Source organism: Megascapheus bottae, chromosome 14 (assembly GCF_031878675.1).
Source record: "Megascapheus bottae isolate mThoBot1 chromosome 14, mThoBot2.hap1, whole genome shotgun sequence".
Taxonomy (NCBI): domain Eukaryota; kingdom Metazoa; phylum Chordata; class Mammalia; order Rodentia; family Geomyidae; genus Megascapheus; species Megascapheus bottae.
In genome coordinates this window covers 10812638-10834179 of record NC_143522.1, presented here as the reverse complement: position 1 = coordinate 10834179, position 21542 = coordinate 10812638, and the positions used below count along the sequence as shown (strand labels likewise).

General features: G+C 45.1%; 1 protein-coding gene across 4 annotated transcripts in view; it reads left to right on the top strand.

Annotated features, from left to right (window-relative positions):
* The window catches only part of Dpf3 (double PHD fingers 3), a 232638-nt gene that overhangs the window by 86921 nt on the left and 124175 nt on the right, over nucleotides 1-21542 (top strand). For all 4 annotated transcript variants that reach the window (XR_016537567.1, XM_090344412.1, XM_090344409.1 and 1 more), the window contains exon 2: nucleotides 18045-18205. Coding sequence is in view for 3 of the 4 variants with exons in the window: in XM_090344409.1 (XP_090200535.1) it covers nucleotides 18045-18205 (161 nt within the window). In the remaining variant the exon portion in view is untranslated. The remainder of the gene's footprint in view (nucleotides 1-18044; nucleotides 18206-21542) is intronic.

The following is a 21542-nucleotide window of genomic DNA, read 5'->3' as shown; positions in this document are numbered from 1 at the left end:
CTCTCTCTCTCTCTCTCTGTCTCTGTCTCTCTCTCTCTCTCTCTCTCTCTCTCTCTCTCTCTCTCTCTCTCTCTCACACACACACACACACACACACACACACACACACACACACACACACACACACACACAGGTAGGAAGCTGCAGAAGGAACTCTGGCTTTGCTGACTTTGAACTTGTTTGTCCTTAGTCCACTACTGGCTGTATGGATGTCCTTGCCTCTTGTTTTCCTGTGTCTGGCTTTTACAAGAGAGATGACATTTTACCACCAATGAGCCTGGTGCCATTTGCTGAACCTTGGCTGTTTCTTTCCTTCTTCTGTCCCCCTGTCCCTCTGTCCCCAGGAGTGTTTTGTCAGCTCTAGTGATCTTCACCCAGCCTTCACCCTATGGGCTCAAGCTGTCTTATTAAATGGCTGCCAAGTGACACTGGGTTTCCTTCCTCCCCAAATCACCCTCAAGTTATGACTTCATTTGCAGCCATGCTCAAAGCAGGACAGTTCTATTGATTTTCCTTCTTTTGTTCTTGGTTTTGCTGTAAATTAATTGGTTCTAATCATGCTTGCTGTTTTATATTTGGAGGAGGAATTAAACTTTTACCAAGGGATGGTGGGGGGGGCATTTGGTTATTGTAAGAATGTCCAAATTCTACCAGTGCAGAACTTCTCTGCTGATACCCATTAGAGATTTTATTGTGAAGAATGTTCTCGGTTGTGGACAATTTTTTTTCCCCTCTCAGTCTGTGCAGTGTGGTGGGGCGAGACTGTCTGTAATGTTCCAGGGGCTGGAGGATGCACAACAGGCCATTCACCTGGAGTCACCAGAAATAGCCTGCTGATGTGGCCTTGTTCAGTCAGAACACTGGAGGGGCATGTCTGTAGGGGCAGACATGGCGCTGTGGGGCCCTGGGACCCCTCGGTTGCCCTGGAGACTGAGAGGAGCCAGCAGTCACGTGGATCAAGGTCAAGGCTGTGCTGAGCTGGTTCTCTAGGAGCCCAGGAGAGCCAGGACAGAAGTATGGGCTTTTTGGGGGCTGTGGGATGGCAGCACAGTTGTGTGTGTGTGTGTGTGTGTGTGGACACTGGTTCTCAAGAGCCTCCAATGACAGCTCTAGTAATGTTGTTTTTTTCCCCACACTCGCTTTTGAAAAGTAAAAGCATTGTTTTTGAGCTTGGCCTGGCCACGGTCCCTGAGCCTCTTTGTGTTCAGAGCTAGCACTCTATCACTTGAGCGTTAGCACCGCTTCTGTCTTTTTCTGACTAGTTTATCAGAGGTAAGAATGTCATGAAACTTTCCTGCTCGGGCTGGCTTCGAACCATGAAGTTCTTCACGTCCTAGCTTCCTGAGTTGCTAAGATTATAGGCATGAGCCACTGGCAACTGGCTTTAAAGCCTTTTGCTTTTTCTTCCTTGATACTGGTACTGGAGCATAAACTCAGGACCTCATGCTCTTGCTTGACTTTCTCACTCACAGCTAGTGCTTTGCCACTTGAGCCATACCTCTATGTTCAACTTTTTGCTAATTAATTGGAGCTAAGAATTTCATGGAATTTCCTGCCCAAGCTGCCTCTGAACCATGATCCTTAGATGTCAACCTCCTGAGTGGCTAGGCTTATAGGTGTGAGCCACTGGCTCCTGGCTGGCTGTCTTAGGTTCTTGAAGAGAACGTTTGGTTGCGGGGGAAATTTGGGGAGACCCAGTTTAGCTCCAAATCAAGCTATAGGAAGCCATCCTTGTCCCCAGTCTCCTCTTCTGTTTCCTTGTGACTGTCTCCAACATGACGCAGAGGTGCCATTGGTGTGTGCTCAAGGACAGATCCTCAGCTCTGCTGGCCTGGCAGGAAGGAGCACCGAGGGCTTGTCGGCTGCGCAGCTCTTCATGAGGCCAGACCATGCCAGGACCCGTGTCCGGGTGACTTTTTAGGCCTTGTGGAGTCCTTGGTACTCATTTTCCCAAGTATCATGCTGCTCTTCCCAATCGCCTGCTTGTGGGTGGCAGGTATGTCTGAGCTTTGTGGCTTTGGTTAAATTCCTTCACCTCTCTGAGCCTGTTTCCTTCCTTGTTAATATTACAGTGAATGTATGCACACAGTGAACCAGGATAGAACCTACCAAATGGTGAGTGCTCAGCCAATGCACTATGGTGTCTAATGGCTTTGAGTTCCCAGTACCTCATCTGAGAATTCCCCCCACACCCAGTGCAAGGGAGGCCTGCATTGGGTCCCTTTCCCCCTGCTTCCATGCTAGTCACTGGCAGGCAGATTGGTGTGCCCCCCCAATCCAGTTATTGCTGTGGCATTGGAGAAGGTGCAGGAAAGGCCCTGGCAAACAGCAAGAGGCTACCATAGCAGACCCCCAAGCCAGCAAATCAACATTTATTTATAGGTGTTGGAGGGAGACAGCAAACCCAGGCAGTGTAGAAGGGCCTGGGCAGAGGCCACTGTGGGGAGCAGCTGGCAGGGAAGGGGCAGCCATCATCACTGGGGGAGAGGGAGATGAGCATGCCAACAGATAGCAGCAGAGTCAAGTGGGGGGTGGTAGACATAATTCAGGAAGGACGGGGGCATGGTGTGGCCAGAGAGATATACCAGGGGATGGTCGAATGGTGCAGGACTAAGGATGAGTTCCAGGCTGACAAGAGGCTATGACCTGCAGAAGTTGATGCACCTAGGCCAGCCAGGAGGAGACTGAGAATCGGCACACCATCTTTCTCAAACCTTCTCTTCTCTGCTGTTGCTAGCACCTGCTATGAACCCAGGCCCTCTGAGCAGAGGGAAAAGAGCAAATGACTGCACAGGATGGAGCAGGAAGACAAAGAGAAGAAAATTCAAAGGGGCCTGGGGGAGAGAGAGCCAGCATGGAGAGCCCGGGGGACAAAAAGGCAGGTGTCCCAGGGTGAGCTGTGACAGATTTTCTGGGACGCATGGGTGAAGAGCATTGGTATTGAGAGGATCCTGGTGGAGGAAGGGAAGGTGGAATGAAAGGGATGTAGGTGGTGGAATGGGAGAGGTTTTGTCCTGTTTCTGTGTGGTCTTGGGTGAGCTGTGACCTCATCTGTAAAATGGGACCAAAAAGAACAGCGTTCTCTATCTCCTAGTGGAGTACTGAAGCCAGGGGCTCAAGGAAGGTCCCTCAGAGGAGAGAGTGTCTGCTCAAAGGCAGCTTCAGGTACAAAGGAGCAAGGAGGGAGCTGCAGAGTGTGGAGCCCAATGATGGCTAAGTGGAAATCTCTGAGCACTTGTACATGAGCTCAAAGCCAGATCTTGGATATGTACACAAAGATCCCAGGACCCCCACGTCACATAGGCTTCTGGTTGTAGTTCAAGGTATCCTCAGAGGACTGGAGAGGAGATAGATAGTAAAACATTGAGAAGTACGAAGATAAAAAATAAAAATATCATCTGTCACTGGTGGCTCACGCCTGTAATCGTAGCTACTCAGGAGGCTGAGATCTGAGAATCGAGGTTCAAAGCCAGCCTGGGCACGAAAGTCCATGAGACTCATCTCCAATTAACTACCAGAAAACCAGAAGTGGGGCTGTGGCTCAAGTGGTAGAGAAGTAGCCTTGATCTGAAGAGTGCAGGGACAGTGCCCAGGCCCAGAGTTCAAGTCCCACAATGGACAAAAACAAACAAACAACAAAACAAAACAAAACAACCTAACCAGAACATCAGTCAGGAGTCAACAAAAACTATCAAATCCTCCAGCCTCAAGCTTTGCATACCCTTCTCACATAGCCTTTTTAACAGACTTCATCGGCCCAGCACCTGCCTCAAACTTCTGGAAAGCTCTTGCCTGTTGTGTTTATTGATGAGAGACCCCTCTCCCCTGATTCATTTGCCAGCACCTACGAGACCTTAAACCTGCTGGAGATTGTTGAGGCCTTGCTTCATCCTTCGCATCTCCCTAGGCCAGACAGACAGAGGAGAAGTCAGGGGAAGGTGGAGGGTGGAGGTCAGGGGCTGCCGGAGGAAAGGAGCTGGGGAGCTAGACAGGCAGAGATGGAAGGCAGTGATGGAATTAACTAGAACCCTGTGTGTCTGGCAACTGGCAGATTCTTTGGGTAAGATAAGTGGGCCCCTCTGCAAGGTAATTATTAGAGAGCATAAATTCCCCAGATAACCTGTCCTCTGGAGAGATATTGATGGTGTGGGGCTGTGCTGGAGGCTACTCCCCCCCTCCACATTGACTCCTGTCTGCAGACCTCCCCCCACTTCTTTGTTACTTGCTCCATCAGCTGCCTTGCCTGTCTCTCCCGCTCTGCAGGCCGCGGGCATCCTGCTCATGTGAGCTCCTCCAGAGGTTTTTCTTTTTGTTTGCCTCTTGCCTCTCTGCTGACAGAGGTCCAGCACCTCATGTGGCCCTTTTGGGTCCTTGTGGTCCAGCAGGGTTGGAGGGAGAGGGTCATCCTGTAGGGAGGAAGGCCTTTACTTGTCCCAGGTCCTCAGAATGAATGTGTACCATATGCATGCGGATCAGTCAGGGTCAGGAACTAAAGGTGGGGTCTGTACCAAGGTCGAGGGATGGAGAAGATCTAGGCCAGGTGCTCACCCTGGCCAGGCAGCTTCCTGTGCCAGGTACCTGTGGCACATTCCACATTCCTTTCCTTATGGTCTTTTCTCTCCAAAGCCTGTGGGTCTGCTATGGGCAAATATCTAGATCTAGATCTACACACATACATGTCACATATGTACATCTATACACATACATATTTATATTTATACACATACATCTCTTTTATATTTTGGTGGTATTGGGGTTTGAGTTCTGGGCAGTGTTGCCAGGTGCTGAGCTGATGCTTTTCTTCTGAGCCATGACCACAGCCCTTTTTTGCTTTAGTCTTCTCCCCTCTCTCCCATATAGATCCTGTGTTTTGCTTGGGTCTGGCCGTGGACCGAGATCCTCCTTGTAGCTAGACATGTGCCACTGTGCCCAGCTTATTGGTTGAGATGGTGTCCTGCTAACTTTTTTTGTTGTGTTGACCCAGGCTGGCTTGAAACCTCAGACAGAGGGTCCTGGAGCATGGCCTAGTGGTAGAGTGCCTGTTTAGCCTGTATGAAGCCCTGGGTTCGATTCCTCAGTACTACATACACACACAAAAAGTCAGAAGTGGTGCTGGGGCCGAAGTGGTAGTGTTAGCCTTGAGAAAACCCAAGGGCTTGAGTTTAAGCCCCAGAACTGGCAATTATATGGTGGCAAATGGAGAAGCAGGGCCATCAAATCTGGCCTGCCCTGACCTGTCCTCCACAGTTCAATTCTGGGTACAGATCTGTGCCCTGACTCTTGACCAAACTGGGCCTGTCTTCTTTAGAAGCCTCTTACCGCCCTCACCACCTATGTCTGTTGGTCTGTCTGTTTGTCCCCTCACTGGGACCCTGAGTAGCTTAGCATTAGCTGACCTTACCAGCTATGAGTCAAGTCAGGGTGCTTTTGAAGGGGAATGGAGGAGTCCTGCCTGTGAATGGAGTGCTCTTCCTCACAATCGTCTGCTCCAGCAGAGGCTCATGGTCTTCTCTGACTTAGCCTCGTCCATGGCCACTACCCACTGGTCTGCCTGGCCCTTCAGTTGGGTTCTTCACAAGTGCCATCTCATCTGGAATACCTGAAGGTAATTCTCTCCTCTAGCAAATGGGATGCAGTGGTTAAGAGGTTAAGACCCAGGGTTGCCAAAGTTCAGACTCCACTGTGAAGCCATTTTGGGACATTCTTCCTTGGCCATGGGAAGTATCAGCAGCGGGCTGGGGCTGCGGTGAGCCTGGTGTTTGCCTTTCTTCTGGAAAGAAGCAGGATGGTTGGCCAGGCTAGAGGTACAGAATGAGGGATAGGCCCAGGCCATCCTATGACACACAGCACAAGCTTTTGGGAATACAACAGGAGGAGAGCAACACTCAATGCCCTTCCGAGATAGCCTTTAACTCAACAGGAGGAAATTAGGGCCAGGCCTCTGGGAGAAGCTTCGTCTCCCTTGCTGACCAATTGCCGTTCCTAAATGATGAGGGGTTTTCCAGGGAGCCTGGGGGGGGGGGAATAATTTTCAGTGATGAGTTTTGCTTGCTGTAGTTAACAATAATTATTAAATAGGCAGGGTGAGCTAGTGCTTGCTTTCCTGATTATTAGCTGTATTTATGGGTTTTTATTAAGTTGAAGCAAGCTGAGATAATTATAAAACTATCTACTTGAGCTGTATGACTCTCAGGCCTCCTGTTCTATTTTCTTTCATTGCAAAGGTAGAGTGTTTGTGCTAGTGAAGGATTGTATCGTATAGCAGGAGCCGACAAACTGTGCTGGTTTGTTTGTTTTTGAAATAGTATTTCATTATGTAGCTTAGGCTGGCCTCAGCTTTACCATCCTCCTGCCTCAGCCTCCTGAGAGCTAAGACGATAGCCGTCTACCACAATGCCTCTAGTAAACTGTCCCAATAAAAGTCCAGATGTAAGTATATTAGGCATTTTCCATTACCGAGTCTTTGTTAGAACCGCAGTAGATCCTCCCCTCCCCCCCATATACCGGAAGGTTTTATTCTAAGACCATCATGGCTACTCAAAACAGTAGATAGTAATTACCTTTCAATTCTCTGATGGAAAACCCATAGTTCTTGACCGGTGGCTTGTGAGGCAAAATTTACTATTTGGAAATGTGGGGAAAATGAGGTCCAAAGAAGCAAAATAGCTAAGATTATTTAGTACATTTTTAATGTTCATAGACAGTGTCTTCAAACAAAAAATCTTCTTCAGACAAAAGCCATATAATGAATGATTGTTGTCCTTAATGTACTATGTTGTCCCTCATCTCCTTTGCTGTCCCTTGGTTATCTCATATTGGTATAGTATCCCACTTTGTTATCTGATATATTGAATTTATTTGTATTTGGATATTTGAAATTTGATAGGGAAGGGGGGAAAATCAAGACGGGTGGGGGGTGTGGGGGGGGGGAGGGAAATGGGTACCAAGACATGTGAAAGGGTATCAATGTATGTGAATTAATGCACCTTCTATCTGGCAAATATCATGTAACCCTTTTACTAATTACAATAAAAAATATGGAAAAAAAATCTTCAGGGCTGGGAGTTTGGTCTAGTGATGCATGAAGCATGCACAAAGACCTGGGTTTGATTCCTCAGTACCACATATATTGGGAAAAAAAAGTCAAAAGTGGTGCTGGGACTCAAGTGGTAGAGCTCTAGCCTTGAGAAAACCCAAAGACAGTGCTCAGGCCTGAGTTCAAGACCCAGGACTGGCAAAGGGAAAATATATATATGCTATTGAGTTTTCTAGTGGTTAATTGGCGCTAAGAGTCTTTAGTGCCCAGGATAGCTTTGAACCATGATCCTCAGATCTCAGCCTCCTGAAGAGCTAGGATAACAAGTGTGAGCCACTGCGCCTGGCTCAATATTCACGAAATTATAGCTCAGACTTACCTCTGAATAATGCAATGAAAACTCCTTGGCAAATCATCTAAAACTCTCTCTTGAGTGCCTTAGTTTGCAAGGCTGTATAATGGGTAGAGGATAATAGGACAGGCTTATATAAGGATAAAATGATATAACGTGAGAGCTAATGCTTAGCAAGTGCTTGATCAGTGTTAGTTACAACATTGCATTGCCACCATCTTGCTGTTTTACAACCACATATGGGTGTCTTGTCCTTGTCCTTATTCCAGACTAATTTTCACTTTTGGATTAGGAACGAGGACTGAATGCTTAAACATTCAACATTGAACATACCAACGCTGCTTTGTATGTTAAATGCCCGTGTGTGTGTGTGTGTGTGTGTGTGTGTGTGTGTGTGTGTGTGTGTGTGTGTGTGTGTGTGTATTTGGTACTGGGTCTTAATTCAAGGCCAAGCACTATCGCTGAGCTTTTTTGCTCAATGCTGGTGCTTTGTCACTTCAGCCACAGTTCTACTTCTGGCTTTTTGGTGATTAATTGGAGATAAGAGTCTCACAGACTTTTCTGCATAGCCTGGCTTGGGACTGTGACCCTCATATCTGAGCCTTTTGAGTAACTAAGGTTACAGGTATCAACCACCAATACCCTCTAATTTTGCTTTTTCCTTTTTTGAGGCAGAGCTCAGAAACAGCCCTAGCTGGCCTCAAACTGGTGATCCTCTTGCCTCAGCCTCCTGAGTGCTGGGATTATAGGCATGTACCACTGTGTTTTGCTATTTAAGTGGCAGCAAAAGGGGACAGGAGGGACATCCAGGGTCTTGGGGAGGGGGACTAGGTCTATAAAGAAGGGGCAGGATAGTCAGAGTCCAAATTCAGCCCAGCTCCCTGGCAGTGTGTGGTGTTTAAAATTATATATCTCCAAAACAGGTAGGAGGCAGTTTTCTTTGGGTTTGGGCAAGAGAAATTGGGGTGCCCCTCAACCTGGTAGCAGGTTCAAGGAGACGACACCATGTGCATGTGCTTGGCTTGGTATCCTTGGAACGTGGCCTGCGGGTCACTATGGTGGGGCGGGGGGAGGGCGGGCGGTGTTGGGCCTTGCTTCCACAGCTGATTTGAACCAACTCTGACAGGAGGGCAGAGGCCCTGCAGCGAGGTCAGGACCATAGCTCCCGTCCCAGCCAGTGCCTTAGGGGTGATAGTGCCCTCCAGATGACCTTCCAGGTCTCATTGATTTTCTGTCAAGCAGCTTCCTGGGCTCATCCTGCCACTGCCCCTGGCACCACCCAAGGTATGAGGGTGTGGAAAAGGAGCCATTGACAGAGCCTCATTGTGGGGAGACAGAGGGGTGTCCATTGGAAAGAACCTTCTTTCCAGCCCTGCCTGCTTAGAGTGCTGATAGCAGGTCTGGAATGAGGCCCTTTTGGTATGGAAAGGGGCGAATGCTATCCTAGATGGTGTAGTTTACCCTCACAGAGCTTGGAGTGTAGCTGTGTAGAGATAGCTAACAAGCAAAGAGAAAAATGCTGATAGATGTAAATGTTATGATACAATAAAATAGGATATAAACCAGCAAGGGATGGGGCAGGAGGACAGTATGGTGGGGTACTCTACTTAGTATGAATCAAAGAAGACTTCTCTGAGGAGAAAGAAGCCAACTAGAAGATCTGTAAGAAGTGCATGCCAGATCGGGGTGCGGGGGGGGGGGGGGGGGGGAGGTAGCAGATGCAAAGGTCCTGAGGTTGAGGCCATCTTAGAACACGAAAAGAACAGAAAGAAGTAGAGTGAGGTTGGATCAAGGAGCAAGCAGGGCAGGTGACAAGATGAAGAAGAAAGGTAGACGCAGCATCTTGGGGACCTAAGCCATAGGGAGAACTTTGGATTGTATGTGCAATGCAATGCAATGCAATGCAATGCAATGTGATGATATGTGAGAGTCATAAGGGGGAGAGAATGCCATGACCTGATTTCTCTTTAAAAGTGTATTCAAACACATCAGTGGTCTACTTCATACTCATCATATGTGGGCTTATATCTGGGTGCGCTGCACAGAACCTGGGGCTCTGCAGAGACTCAGTTTGTGAACCAGGAAAACTAAAAATACTTTCTCAGTCACTGACATTTTCTTTCAAGGTCTGATTCATTCTAGATAAAATAGGTGCATGTGTCGTTGCACGTTTTGTTTCGTCTTTATGCTGAGTTCAAACCCACTTGAACTCAGGGTCTAGGCTCTGTCTCTGAGCTTCTTTGGCTCTGAGGCTAACACGCTAGCCCTTGAGCCATAGCTTCTCATCTGGATTTTTGGTGGTTAATTGGAGGTAACAGTTTCACAGACTTTCCTACGTAGGCTGGCTTTGAACCACGATCCTCAGATCTCAGCCTCCTGAGTGGCTGGGATTGTAGGTGTGAGCCACCAGTGCCTGACTGCAGTTGCACTTTTGAAAGGTCATCACCCTTGATGGGTCTTGCAGCCTCCGGAGGAAGAGGTTTATTTATTGCCATCTGGAATGCCAAACCTTGGCTACAAGAGAAGCCAGTTAGTTCCCTTCTTTCCTGTGCACACCCCTCTCCCCCTTTCCCAGCCCTTCCTGTCCCTTATTTACTCTCCTTTGCTTCCAATCTCTTGTCCTTGGCAGCCCCTCCACTTCAGCCCTGAGATGTGTCTGTCATTGGAGCCCAGTGGCAGCTCAGAAATCATGGCCGGTTCTGTAGAAATTCTGTCTTGCTTAGGCAGCGTTGTATAATAAGTTCCTGAGAGTCTTCATCAAGGTAAATGCTGGCGAGGGGATTTACTGGACTTGCTGGGTCTGAACATCTGAATGAGTGACATTCAAGTCCTGATGGGGATTTGAGGATTCACATTCTTTATCTAGTGTGGTTTTCAGAAAGGGATACCCTTGTCCCCAGTGTCCCCTTCCTGGGATGCTATGAAGGTCAGAGCCATGGGCAGAATGAGGACACATGCACCTTGACTAGGCCTCTTGGACATTTTCCTAGCGGCAAGGACTTAGTGTTATCAGTTTAATCCAGGCTCGCTGCCCTAAAGACGGTTTTCAGTAGGAATGAAATGAGCTGAGGTAAACAAAGTCAGCTAACTTGGCTTTCTAGCTCCACCATTGAACCATGGCAGACGAAGAACATAACCAGGGCTATTGAGCATGCAATGGCACTGGAACTTGGGGAGTTTTGCTGAGAACACTGTCTCCTATTTCTCAGAGTCACGGGGTGCCCGGATCACACCCCAAACTCCCACAACAGTAACTTTTCAGCCTTGTCACTTGTATCTGCCCTCCTGCCAGCATGAGGGCTTCGTCCTGTCACCTAGCACCAAACACCATGACACTGGTCGGGTAGGACTTCACATATGACAGTTTTCACACGTGGGTAGGGTGTTTCATCCACAACAGACTTGGAATTTGGTTTTCTTTTTAAGGTCCATGTTTAAAAAAGGGTAGGACTTCAAGCTAAAGAAGCCATTTCCTCTACCTTGCCAAATACTGCTTTCAGCTTGCTAGGTGTTACCAACAGAAGAAAGGGAGCCAGAGCTTTACTCACCGCAGTTAAACACTGTTCAGTGCAAGGAGGAAAAAGTCAGTACTGTGGTGTAGATGAGCTTTAGTGCATGTTCGTGGGCAGCCACGGCAGGTAGGCAGCCAGGTGAGACTGGCAGGAACATCCCATGTTCAATGAGAAGGATTTGGCACACAGTGCAGGAGGCCCACCGGAAATCCCGCCTGGCTTATCTCTGTTTACATTCACAAATAGCAGGCCAAGGTCCCAGTTCTTAACAGTAAAAGGGATTATAGCCATTCAATGCAAAGGGAGAGGAAAGGACAACACCCTGGAAACTGAAGGAACCCAGTGCCAGGTGGGGTGAAGGCCCACGGACCACTTGGTGGGCACCTCTGCCCCCACCTCTAGGGTAGTGAAGGCTGGGGAGCCAGGAGGCTGCTGGTAGAAGACGATGGATTTGTGTGTGTGTGTGTGTGTGTGTGTGTGTGTGTGTGTGTGCGTGCGTGCACGCGGGTGCGTGTGCGTGCGCTAGGGCTTAAACTCTGGGTCTCATGTATGATCTTACTTGGCTTTTTTACTCCAGGCTGGTGCTCTACCTCCATATCTGGCTTTTTGCTGGTTACTTGGAGATAAATGTCTCATAGACTTAAAGCCAAGGCTTTGAATCTCAGATCTTAGCCTCCTGAGTAGCTAGAATCACAGGCATGAGCTATTGGTACTTAGTGTTTCATTCATTCATTCATTCATTCATTCAAGTTTTTTTTTTTTATTAGATGTTCTTTCTGTGTAGCTCCAGCTGGCTTTGAGTTCACACAGTCTTGCTACTTCGTTACCCCTCCCCACTGCTGGGATTTCTGGGATGCACCATCACACCTGTTGAACCATTATTTGAAGAATGGCGGGGAAGTATGGTGGGGTACTTGTCCTTGGGTATAAACACAGAACCAGAGAGTCAGTAAGATCAGGTGTCTGAGTGGAGAGTTGGACCTGAGCGTTATTTCAAGGTAGGGAAGCTAGGAGAGCAGTCATGAGAGCAGGAGATTGACAGCAGAGGGTCCTGGAGGGTTGATCCCGGCTCTGAAAATCACCTTTGGAGTTTGGCTAGCAATCATTTTGGAGAAGTCTCCTTTTCACCTCTCTGATTTGTGGCCCTTGGAATCACTGTCTCATCAGATCTATGTGCTTGGGGGCCGCTGGAGAGGTCTTATTCTGAGCATCCAGCTCTACTGGGAGGTTTCCCTTCCTCCTTTCCTCCCTCCAGGTGAGTCACAAGGGGTTTGCTATCCCCTCAAAGCCTGCAAGGACCAGGCAGCCAGGACTATGTCCACCAGCAGGCCAGGCAGAGCCCAGCAATTTGTTCCCCTTGCCTTTGCTGTTTCTGATTGCAACCTTGAGCAGCCTGCAGTCAATGGCTGATGAGAACATCATTCTAGCCTGCCTCGTGCCAGCCTCTGGGAGGCTAGGACATCAATCATCCTTGGTGGTCTGGCCCCTTAGGTTGGGTACAGACAGGTGATGGCTGGTCTATATCTGACCCAGCTCAGAGCACTCTGTTCACGATGCCACAAAATGAGTCATTTGCTGCCAGCCTGTCCCTCCTCCCCCTGAGGACTTTAATGCAAATGTCACTTGTGGGATTTTATCCTTGTGGGATTTTTTTTTAAAGAAACACCATATTAGATAGGGCATTTGTCCTCTCTCTTGTTTAAATTGTTTTCTACAGGTTCAGGAGAGCTGACCATCGATTTTCTTCCAGTGTGTGCAGCAAGCCCTGTGAAGATTTTGGCTAATTAACTTTTGGAGAAGTGCTGCTTGAATTCATCAAAGAAGTTAAAGCCTCTTTTTTCCCCTCTCTTCCTAGATTTTCAAAAAGGATTTTAACTTTCGTTTCTGAATCTCTGCCAACCCCAGATCTGTTTAAAAGTGGCATGCCTGGATATGATATAGAGGGCTTGTTGATGGTGCCTTCTGATGGCTTTAGACTTTGTGGTAGTTGTTCTGGTCTGCAGATAGTTTTGTTCTGTTTACCCTTTGTCTGTCTGTCTGTCTGACTGTCTGTCTGTCTCTATTTTCTATGTCTTTCTGTATCTACAGACATAGACCTTTATTTTAACAATGGGACTCTTTATAGCAAGAAGGGGAGGGAGAAAAAGAAAGATGGAGGGGGAATAATTTTGAGATGCATTGCAATTATATATGAAGATGGCATAATCTCAATGAAAGTTGTTGCTCAGTGGGAAGAGGAAGGGGAAGAAAGCAGTAGTGAGGGATATTCTGATGAAAATACAATATACTTATTTGAAATACCCTGGTGCAATCCCTTGGTTCAATTAATAGACACTAAAAAAACAAACAAACAAATCTCAGAATGACAGGAAAATAAAATGGGCTTTGTTGGGGGACAGCGTTCCAGTGGGAAAGAAGAAGGCCGATAAAGAGGATGAATTAGGACAAAGAAGGTCAAAGTAGTTTATTTACATATCTGAGAACTGTTTGTTCTAACTGGGCACTGGTGGCTCATGCCTATAATCCTAGCTACTCAGGAGGCCGAGATCTGAGGATCATTGTTCAATGCCAGCCTGAGCAGAAAAGACCCAGTGAGACTCTTTATCTCCAGGTAACCACCAGGAAAACCAGAAGTGGTGCTGTAACTCAAAGTGATAGAGCTCTAGCCACGAGCAAAAGAGCTCAGAGACAGTACTTGGGCCTCTAGTTCAAGACTCACAATGGACAAAAAATAAAATAAAATAAAATGGTTGAAACTGTTTTAAAAGAAGGAGAGAGTCAAGAAAAGAGAGGGGGGAGTGGGTTTGATCCATATATATTATATATACATATACATATTTATATATTGTATATATAAAATATATATCGTGTATATATAAATTATATATATTGTATGCATATATAGAAATGCCACAAGGAAATTCCCCCTCTTGTGACTTGTGTACTAATTATTCTAAAACAGTCTTTTCTGTTTACCTAAGAGAATAATCAATCACACAAAGACTGCATTGAAAAATATACCTCCCCCAGAATGCCTGTTACCAATATCACTGCTCATTATGAGAGTGAAAAATGTTTAATATGAAATTAATTTTCCCCTGATGGGCCACTTTAACTCCCATGGTTCATTTAGTATGAGGCCCAGATATGACCAACTTTACTTTTCCTTTTTAGCAAATTCATTTTCTTTTTCTTTTCTTTTCTTTTGGTCAGTTGTGGGGCTTGAACTCAGGGTCTAGGCTCTGTCCCTGAGTATTTTTTGCTCAAGACTAGTGCTCTACCACTTTGAACTACAGTACTACTTCTGATTTTCTGGCGGTTAGTTGGTGATAAGAGTTTCACAGATTTTCCTGCCCAGTCTGGCTTTGAACCACAATCCTCAGATCTCAGCCTTCTGAGTAGCTAGGATTACAGGTGTGAGCCACCAGTGCCTGGCTAAGTTCACTTTATTTTTGCTCTGTCTTGATCAAAGCTGTTGAAAATGAAGAGAATATCAGGAAAAGTTCAATTGAAATATTTACTGTAGATTTCTCTTATATTGGCTTCTAGAAGTTTCTTTGGAAAGAGGAAACACTGTCTTCTTCCCTCTCCTCCCCTTCTGTTTTATGGGATTTGAATTTATGGGTTTCTTTTTTTTGTTCTTTTTGGTCAGTCCTGGGGCTTGAACGCAGGGTGTGGGGGCATTGTCACTGAGCTTCTCTTGTGCAAGGCTAGCACTCTATCATTTGAGCCACAGTACCACTTCTGGCTTTTTTCTGTTTATGTGGTACTGAGGAATGGAACCCAGGACTTTGTGCATGTCAGGCAAACACTCTGCCACTAACCCATCCCAGCCCTTATGGTTCTTCTTGAAGTTTTCTGGGGTTGGAGTACTGGCCATCCTTTTTGATGATCTGTTTAAAGCTCCTGGGAACCCTCTGTGCTGTGTGTCCCGCTGGCATGCCTGGCATGGTGGTTGCTGTTTTGTGGAGGACAGTGGGAACAGCCAGGGATTCTGGGCAGAGCTTCCCAGAGAGGTTCTGTGTACCTGTGCTCCATTGCCTTAGCAAGAGGAGACAATCAAGCTGCCCTGACATGGCGGAATACTGAATTGGAGCAAGTTCTTCCTTGTTGGTTCACCTCATTGTCCTTGTTAGCAACTTTGACACATCAGTCTTTGGTGATTCTGTTTGGTAATATTTTCAGTTTTCATCTCTCCTCCCCAATTCATTGCCAGTATTCTGGCTGTCTCACTGATCCCAGTTGGCTTTTGGACCTGGTAGGACACTTTTTGAGCACCTCATGCTATCCTTGTGCATGTGATGATCTTTAGAGGTGGAAAGAAGTAAAGGGCTTTATCTCCCCTTACCCCCCCCCGCCCCCAGTTCTTGTCAGCAATTCACTTTCAAATGTCCTGGAATCTCCCATGGTTGTGTTCTCTCAGGAGAAGATGCTTGCTCTCAGACCTTTGGTAGCATCTGACCCATGATCTTTTAAACCAGAGCTTTGCCTTTTATGAAGTAGTCGTAGGGATGTGTAATAATTGGAATGCTTGTACCCTGCTGGTGAAAATGCAAAATGTTGCAGCCACTGTAGATAACAGTGTGGTCGTTCTTCAGAAACTGAACAACAGATTATGACTTAGCAGTTCCATTCCCGAGGCTGTACCTCCAAATCATTGAAAGGAGTGGCTTGAAGAGATACTTGTATGCTCTTGTTCAAAGGGCATTGTTAACAATAGCAAAATATGGAAGCAACTCAGGTATCCATTGACTGATGAATACATAAGGAAAATTTAGAATGGACCCCCAATGAAACATTATTCAGCCTTCAAAAAGCAATCCTGACATTCTGCAACCCAGATAAACCTTGAAGATATTACTCCGAATGAGATGTGGTAGTATCAAAAAGATAAGTACTGCAGGATGTGATGGTTGACCTTGGTGCTGACTTGATTGGGTTGAGAGATGCCTCAAAGAGTAGAGAAGCACTTCCAGTGTGCCTGAGAGAACATTTCCAGAAGCGACCGGATCATGAAAGTGCTGCCTAATCAGTGGTTTAACCCATTGGTATTGGTCAGTGATGGGACCAGTTAAAGATCATGGTTGTGTTTTTGAAGGGTGTATCCTAGCGCAGGTCCCCTGTTGTTACCACTCTTGGTCTTCCAGTTGTCATGAGGTGAGCAGCTCTACTCTCCATGACTTTCAGTTCCCTTCTGGTAATCTGGAAGGGTGGGGAAAGGGAATTATTATTTAATGAAGCTATTTCCAGAATTATTATTTATTTTTGTCGGTTGTGGAGCTTGAACTCAGAGCCTGGGCGTTGTCTCTGAGCTCTTTTTGTTCATGCCTAGCATTCTACCATGGTGAGCCACAGCTCCATTTTTGATTTTGAGCAAATGGTTAGTTGGAGATAAGAGTCTCACAAATACTTTTGTTCCCATGCTGGCTTTGAACCGTAATCCTCATAACTCAGCCTCCTGAGTAGCTAGGATTACAGGCGTGAGCCACTGGTGCTGGCTCATTTCCAGAATCCTGGATATGAGTGGTAGTGAAGATGGTTGTATAATATTGTGAATGTATTAGATACCACTGAAATATACACACAACAGTGAAAACATGGTGGTAAATTTTATGTCACGTGTATTTTTCTAGCTTTTTTCAATTGGAAAAAAAAATCTTCAAATTTGCTTTATTTCTCTAAGATAGTTTGGTTACAAATACATTATTTCTTATCTAGTGATATAATACATTATTTCTAATCCAGAGATATTTTCCATTCCAGATTTGATGTCTTCAAGTCTACACAGATCCAAACAAAGGGACATTCATACTGTTGCTTCAAACTAAGCAAAATGTTGCCTAGACATGATTCTCCCTTTGTCTTTGAAATTCCTGTTGCTCTTCCTCTTCTGTCCCCTCTCTCACAAGAGGCTCAGGTTTACCTAGGAGAGATCATGGTATTAAATCAGAATTTCCTTGGACTACTTACTTGCTTCCACTATGTTCCTGTGTTTTATTTATTAGGTATATTTTCCTCACCAATGGTGCTTGTGCATTTTGGACTTTGAAAAAAAAAATAGATACTAGGGCGGGAGTTTGGCCTAGTGGTAGAATGCTTACCAAGCATGCACAAAGACCTAGGTTCGATTTCTCGGTATCATATGCATAGAAAAAAGCTGGAAGTGGTGCTGTGGCTCAAGTGGTAGAGCACTAGCCTTGAGAAAGCCCAAGGACAGAGCTCAGGCCCTGAGTTCATGCGGCAGGACTGGCAAAAAAAAAAAAAAAAAAGGATACTATCGTTAAATTAATAGTTGGTGGCTTATGCCTGTAATCCTAGTTACTCAGGTAACTGAGATTTGATCATCACAGTTTGAAGCCATCCTGAGCAAAAACATCATTGAGACTCTTATTTGTGATTTACCAGCTGGATGTGGAGGATGGTCTTAAGCAAAAAGTGAGATCACTAGGCCCTGAGTTTAAGTCCCAATACTGGTGTGTGTGACACACACAGGTATCACTCCATGTCCAGGAAAACCAAAGATCGCTACTCTGCGAAACAGAAAAGTCTTCTATTTGTGTCTTCATTCTACTTTGGGAATGGGATTATCTTGAGTTCACATATTTTGCTTGTTTTCATCAGAGAAACTTCTTTTTCTTTATGTGGCTTTGGAAGATAGAGGTGTGGCTCTCTTCCCGTCTTTCTGATAATGAATAGCACTCACTACCTTATAGGCATTTCCTGTCTTCCAGTCTTGTCTCTATGACTTGGCTCTCCTTGGTTGTACTGGGAATGTAGGGATCTGCTGGTGACCTCTGGGAAGAAAATGGGGTTGTTAAAGGAGGGGATCTGGAAGCTAGAGGTGGTCTCCCTAGCAGAACATACTTTCTTCTGGAGCACCTTCCTTTCTGGAGCCAGATCTGATGTTGCCCAGAAGGCTTGTGGCTTTTCCTGATGGAGACCTTTGTTTTAGGGTACCGTTTCTATACAACTTGGACAGGAAATGGTGTATTTAGAGTTGATGCTGAGTTACATTTCTCCTCTTGGAAAGGCCCTTGATGCTAACAGCAGTTCTTCTGAGGGAGAAGGGGGTGGCCTCAGTTCCCTCCGGGTGCATTTTGGCTTTCTGGGGCTTGAAGTCCTTCCCTCTCTTGTCTCCTGGCAGGCTTGGGGACCAGTTCTACAAGGAAGCCATTGAGCACTGCCGGAGTTACAACTCGAGGCTGTGTGCGGAGCGCAGCGTGCGGCTTCCCTTCCTGGATTCGCAGACCGGGGTGGCGCAGAACAACTGCTACATCTGGATGGAGAAGAGGCACCGGGGCCCAGGTGAGCTGTGTCACTCTGTATGCACATGGGCCGTGAGCAAGGAGGAACAGGGTATCTGGGACACCACGCTGCAAGGACAGCAAGGACAAGGGTGTGGCGAAGGGGCTTGATAAGCTGTACTCACATTCAACAAGCTCAACTGCTTTATTATTATTGTTATTATTCCTGTTAGCTAGGATGATAGGCGTGAGCCACCAGCATCCAGCTCTTTAGGGTAGTATAGGATTGTGTCATCTGTAAATGGAGATAATTTGACTTCTGTTTGAATTTATTTTCATTCTTTCATTTATCTTATTGTTTTGGCTAGCAATTCTATTATATAATTTTTATTATATTGAATAAGAGTGAAAAGAGTAGATACAAAGTGTAGAGGAAATAATCTCAGTTTTTCCCCATTTAGTATGAGGTTGGTTGTAAGTTTGTAGTTTATAGCCTTTATTATGGTGAAGTATGGTCCTTCTTATTTATTTTTATTTTTATTTTTTTGGCAGTTGTGGACATGAACTCCAGGCCTGAGCATTGTCCCTGAACACTTTTTTGCTCAAGGCTAGTGCTCTACCATTTTCAGCCATAGTGCCACTTCTGATTTTTGATGCTTAATTGGAGATAAGAATCTCACTGAGACTTTTCTGCCCAGTGAGGCTTCAAACCGCAATGCTCATATCTCAGCCTCCGGAGTAGTTGCGATTACAGTTGTGAACCAGTGATGCTCAGCTTATTTATCCTTTTGAAGAAACTTTTTTCCCCTGTGGGTCAGGGGGCTTGAACTTGGCCTTGGTGCTCTCTCTGAACTCTTCAGCTCAAGGCTGCCACCCTGCCCTTGAGCTAAGCCCCACTTCCCATTTTCTAGAGGTTAATTGTTGAGAAGAGTCTCAGGTCCTTTTGTGCCCAGGCTGGCTTTGAACCTTGATTCTCAGATCTCAGCCTCCTGAATAGCAAGGATTATAGGCGTGAGCCACTGTGCCTGGCTTAAAGAAACCTTTTCTTAAAGGTTCAAATTATCCTTTTATATTCTTTTAGTTTCCATTTCATGAATTTCTTCCCTATTTGTGATTTCTTTTCACTTTGCCAACTTTGCGTTTGGTTTGTTGTTATTTTTCGAGAATCTTGAGATGTGTCTTTAGGCTGTTCAATTGAGAGTTCACTCCTTTTTTTTTTTTTTTTTTTTTTGGCCAGTCCTGGGGCTTGAACTCAGGCTCTGAGCACTAAACTTTCGCAAGGCTAGAGCTCTACCACTTGAGCCACAGCATCATTTCTGGCTTTTTTCTATGTATGTGCTACTGAGGAATCGAACCTGGGTCTTGGTGCATGCTAGGCAAGCACTCTACCACTAGGCCAAACTCCATGCCCTTGATTTGTGTCTTTTGTAGAAAGTTCCATGGGCTGCTGGGAAAAATGTGTATTCTGTAGCTGCTGAATGAACTATAAGTGTTTAGTGAAGGTTTTGTTTTTTTTGTTGTTGTTTAGAGTATCAATTAGTTCTGAAGTTTCTTTGTTAATTTTTTTTTGTCAGTTGTGAGCCTTGAACTTGGGGCCTGGGTGCTGTCCCTAAGCTCTTCAGCTCAAGGCTACCACCCTACTTCTTGAGCCACAGTATCACTTCCAGTTTCTAGTGGTGAATTGGAGATCAGAGTCTCATGGACTTTAGTGCCCGGACTGGCTTTGAACCTGGATCCTCAGATCTCAGCCTCCTGAGTAGCTAGGATTACAGGTGTGAGCCACCATGCCTGGCTTCTTTGTTAATTTTTGGGGGGAGGTGTTCTTGATGACTTATGATGAGAGTAGAGAATTGAAGTCTCCCACTATTATTTTATTATGTACTTATAAATCCAGTGGTGTTTAATAAAGGTGGACACACAAGATTTTATGCTTACATACTAACAATTGTTATTTACTTTTGGTACATTGTTGCTTTTATTAATATAAAATGGTTTTCCTTGTCACTTCTAACTAATTTTGTCTTGGTATATTTTATAAGATATGAAAATAGCTACTCATGCTGCTTTGGGGGCCCATTTGCTTGGGATATCCTTTCCTTCCATTTCACTCTAAATCAATGCTTGTCAGTTAGATACATTTCTTATAGGTAACAAATGGTCTTATATTGTTTTTTTAATTCAGCCCATCATTCTATGAGAACTGAGACCATTAATATTCTTTTCTAACGTTGAAAGATACATACTATTTCATATCATTTTGTTGTTTTTGTGATGCTTACATCTCTTCCATTTTTTACTTGATATTCTACTTTCCTTGTGGGATTTATTCTTTTCTGTATTTTTGTGGTTGTGTTTATCTCTTCTCTGTTTTCTCTGTGTAGGATTTTTCAAAGTATTTTTTTTTAGTGCTGGTTTATGATCATAGTTCCTTTAGTGTTTGTTTGTTATGGAAAATTTTTATTTTCCCTTTAATTATGAAGGGTAGCTTTACTGGGTACATTATACTATGTAGATATTTATTTACTAATTTCAGGGTTTGGAATATATTACTTCATGTCCTTCTTTTATAGTGTCTGTTGAGACATTTGCTGTTATTCTGATGGGTTTGCCTTTGTATATTATATGTTTCTTCTCTCTGAAAGCTTTTGATAGTCTTTATTCTGCATATTTAGTTCTTAGTAATATGTCCAAGAGTGTTTCTTCTTCTCTACTGCCTCCTTTTCTTCCTCCTTCTTGTTCTTTTTCTTCATGCTACTAGTCAGGACCTTGCACTTGCCAGGAAAATACTCAACAAATTGAGCCATGCTCACAGTCCACAGAGAAGGCAGTTAGTTTCTTTTCCAATCTTGCCTATTGTTTGTTTTTTTGTTTGTTTGTTTGTTTGTTTTGCCAGTCCGGGGGCTTGAACTCAGGGCCTGGCCACTTTCCTTGGACACTTTTTGCTCAAGGCTAGCACTCTGCCACTAGAGCCACAGTGCCATTTCTGGTTTTTCCTGTGTATGTGATGTGTTACTGAGGAATTGAACCCAGTGCTTTGTGCATGCTAGGCAAGCACTCTACCACTAAGCTATGCTCCCGGCCCACCTATTAGTATTTTGAAGCCAAAGAAGAGAATGACTCTTTCCCGAGATTGAGGGAATGTTTCTGTTATTATAAGTTGAATATTTGTTCTATTTCTTGAATTGCTTCTTTGGTATTTTGATGGTATCTCAGGTGCTTTATGTGACCCATTTGTATTTTCTTAGTATTTTTGTCTTTGATTCATTTCTTCTATATCATTTTCAATTTCTGATGCTTAGTTTTCAGCTTGCTCCATTCTATTAGTAAAGCTTGTAATTTGGATTATAGAACTTTTTCACTGCCAGGGTTTCATTTAGACATTTGTTTTAGGATATCTG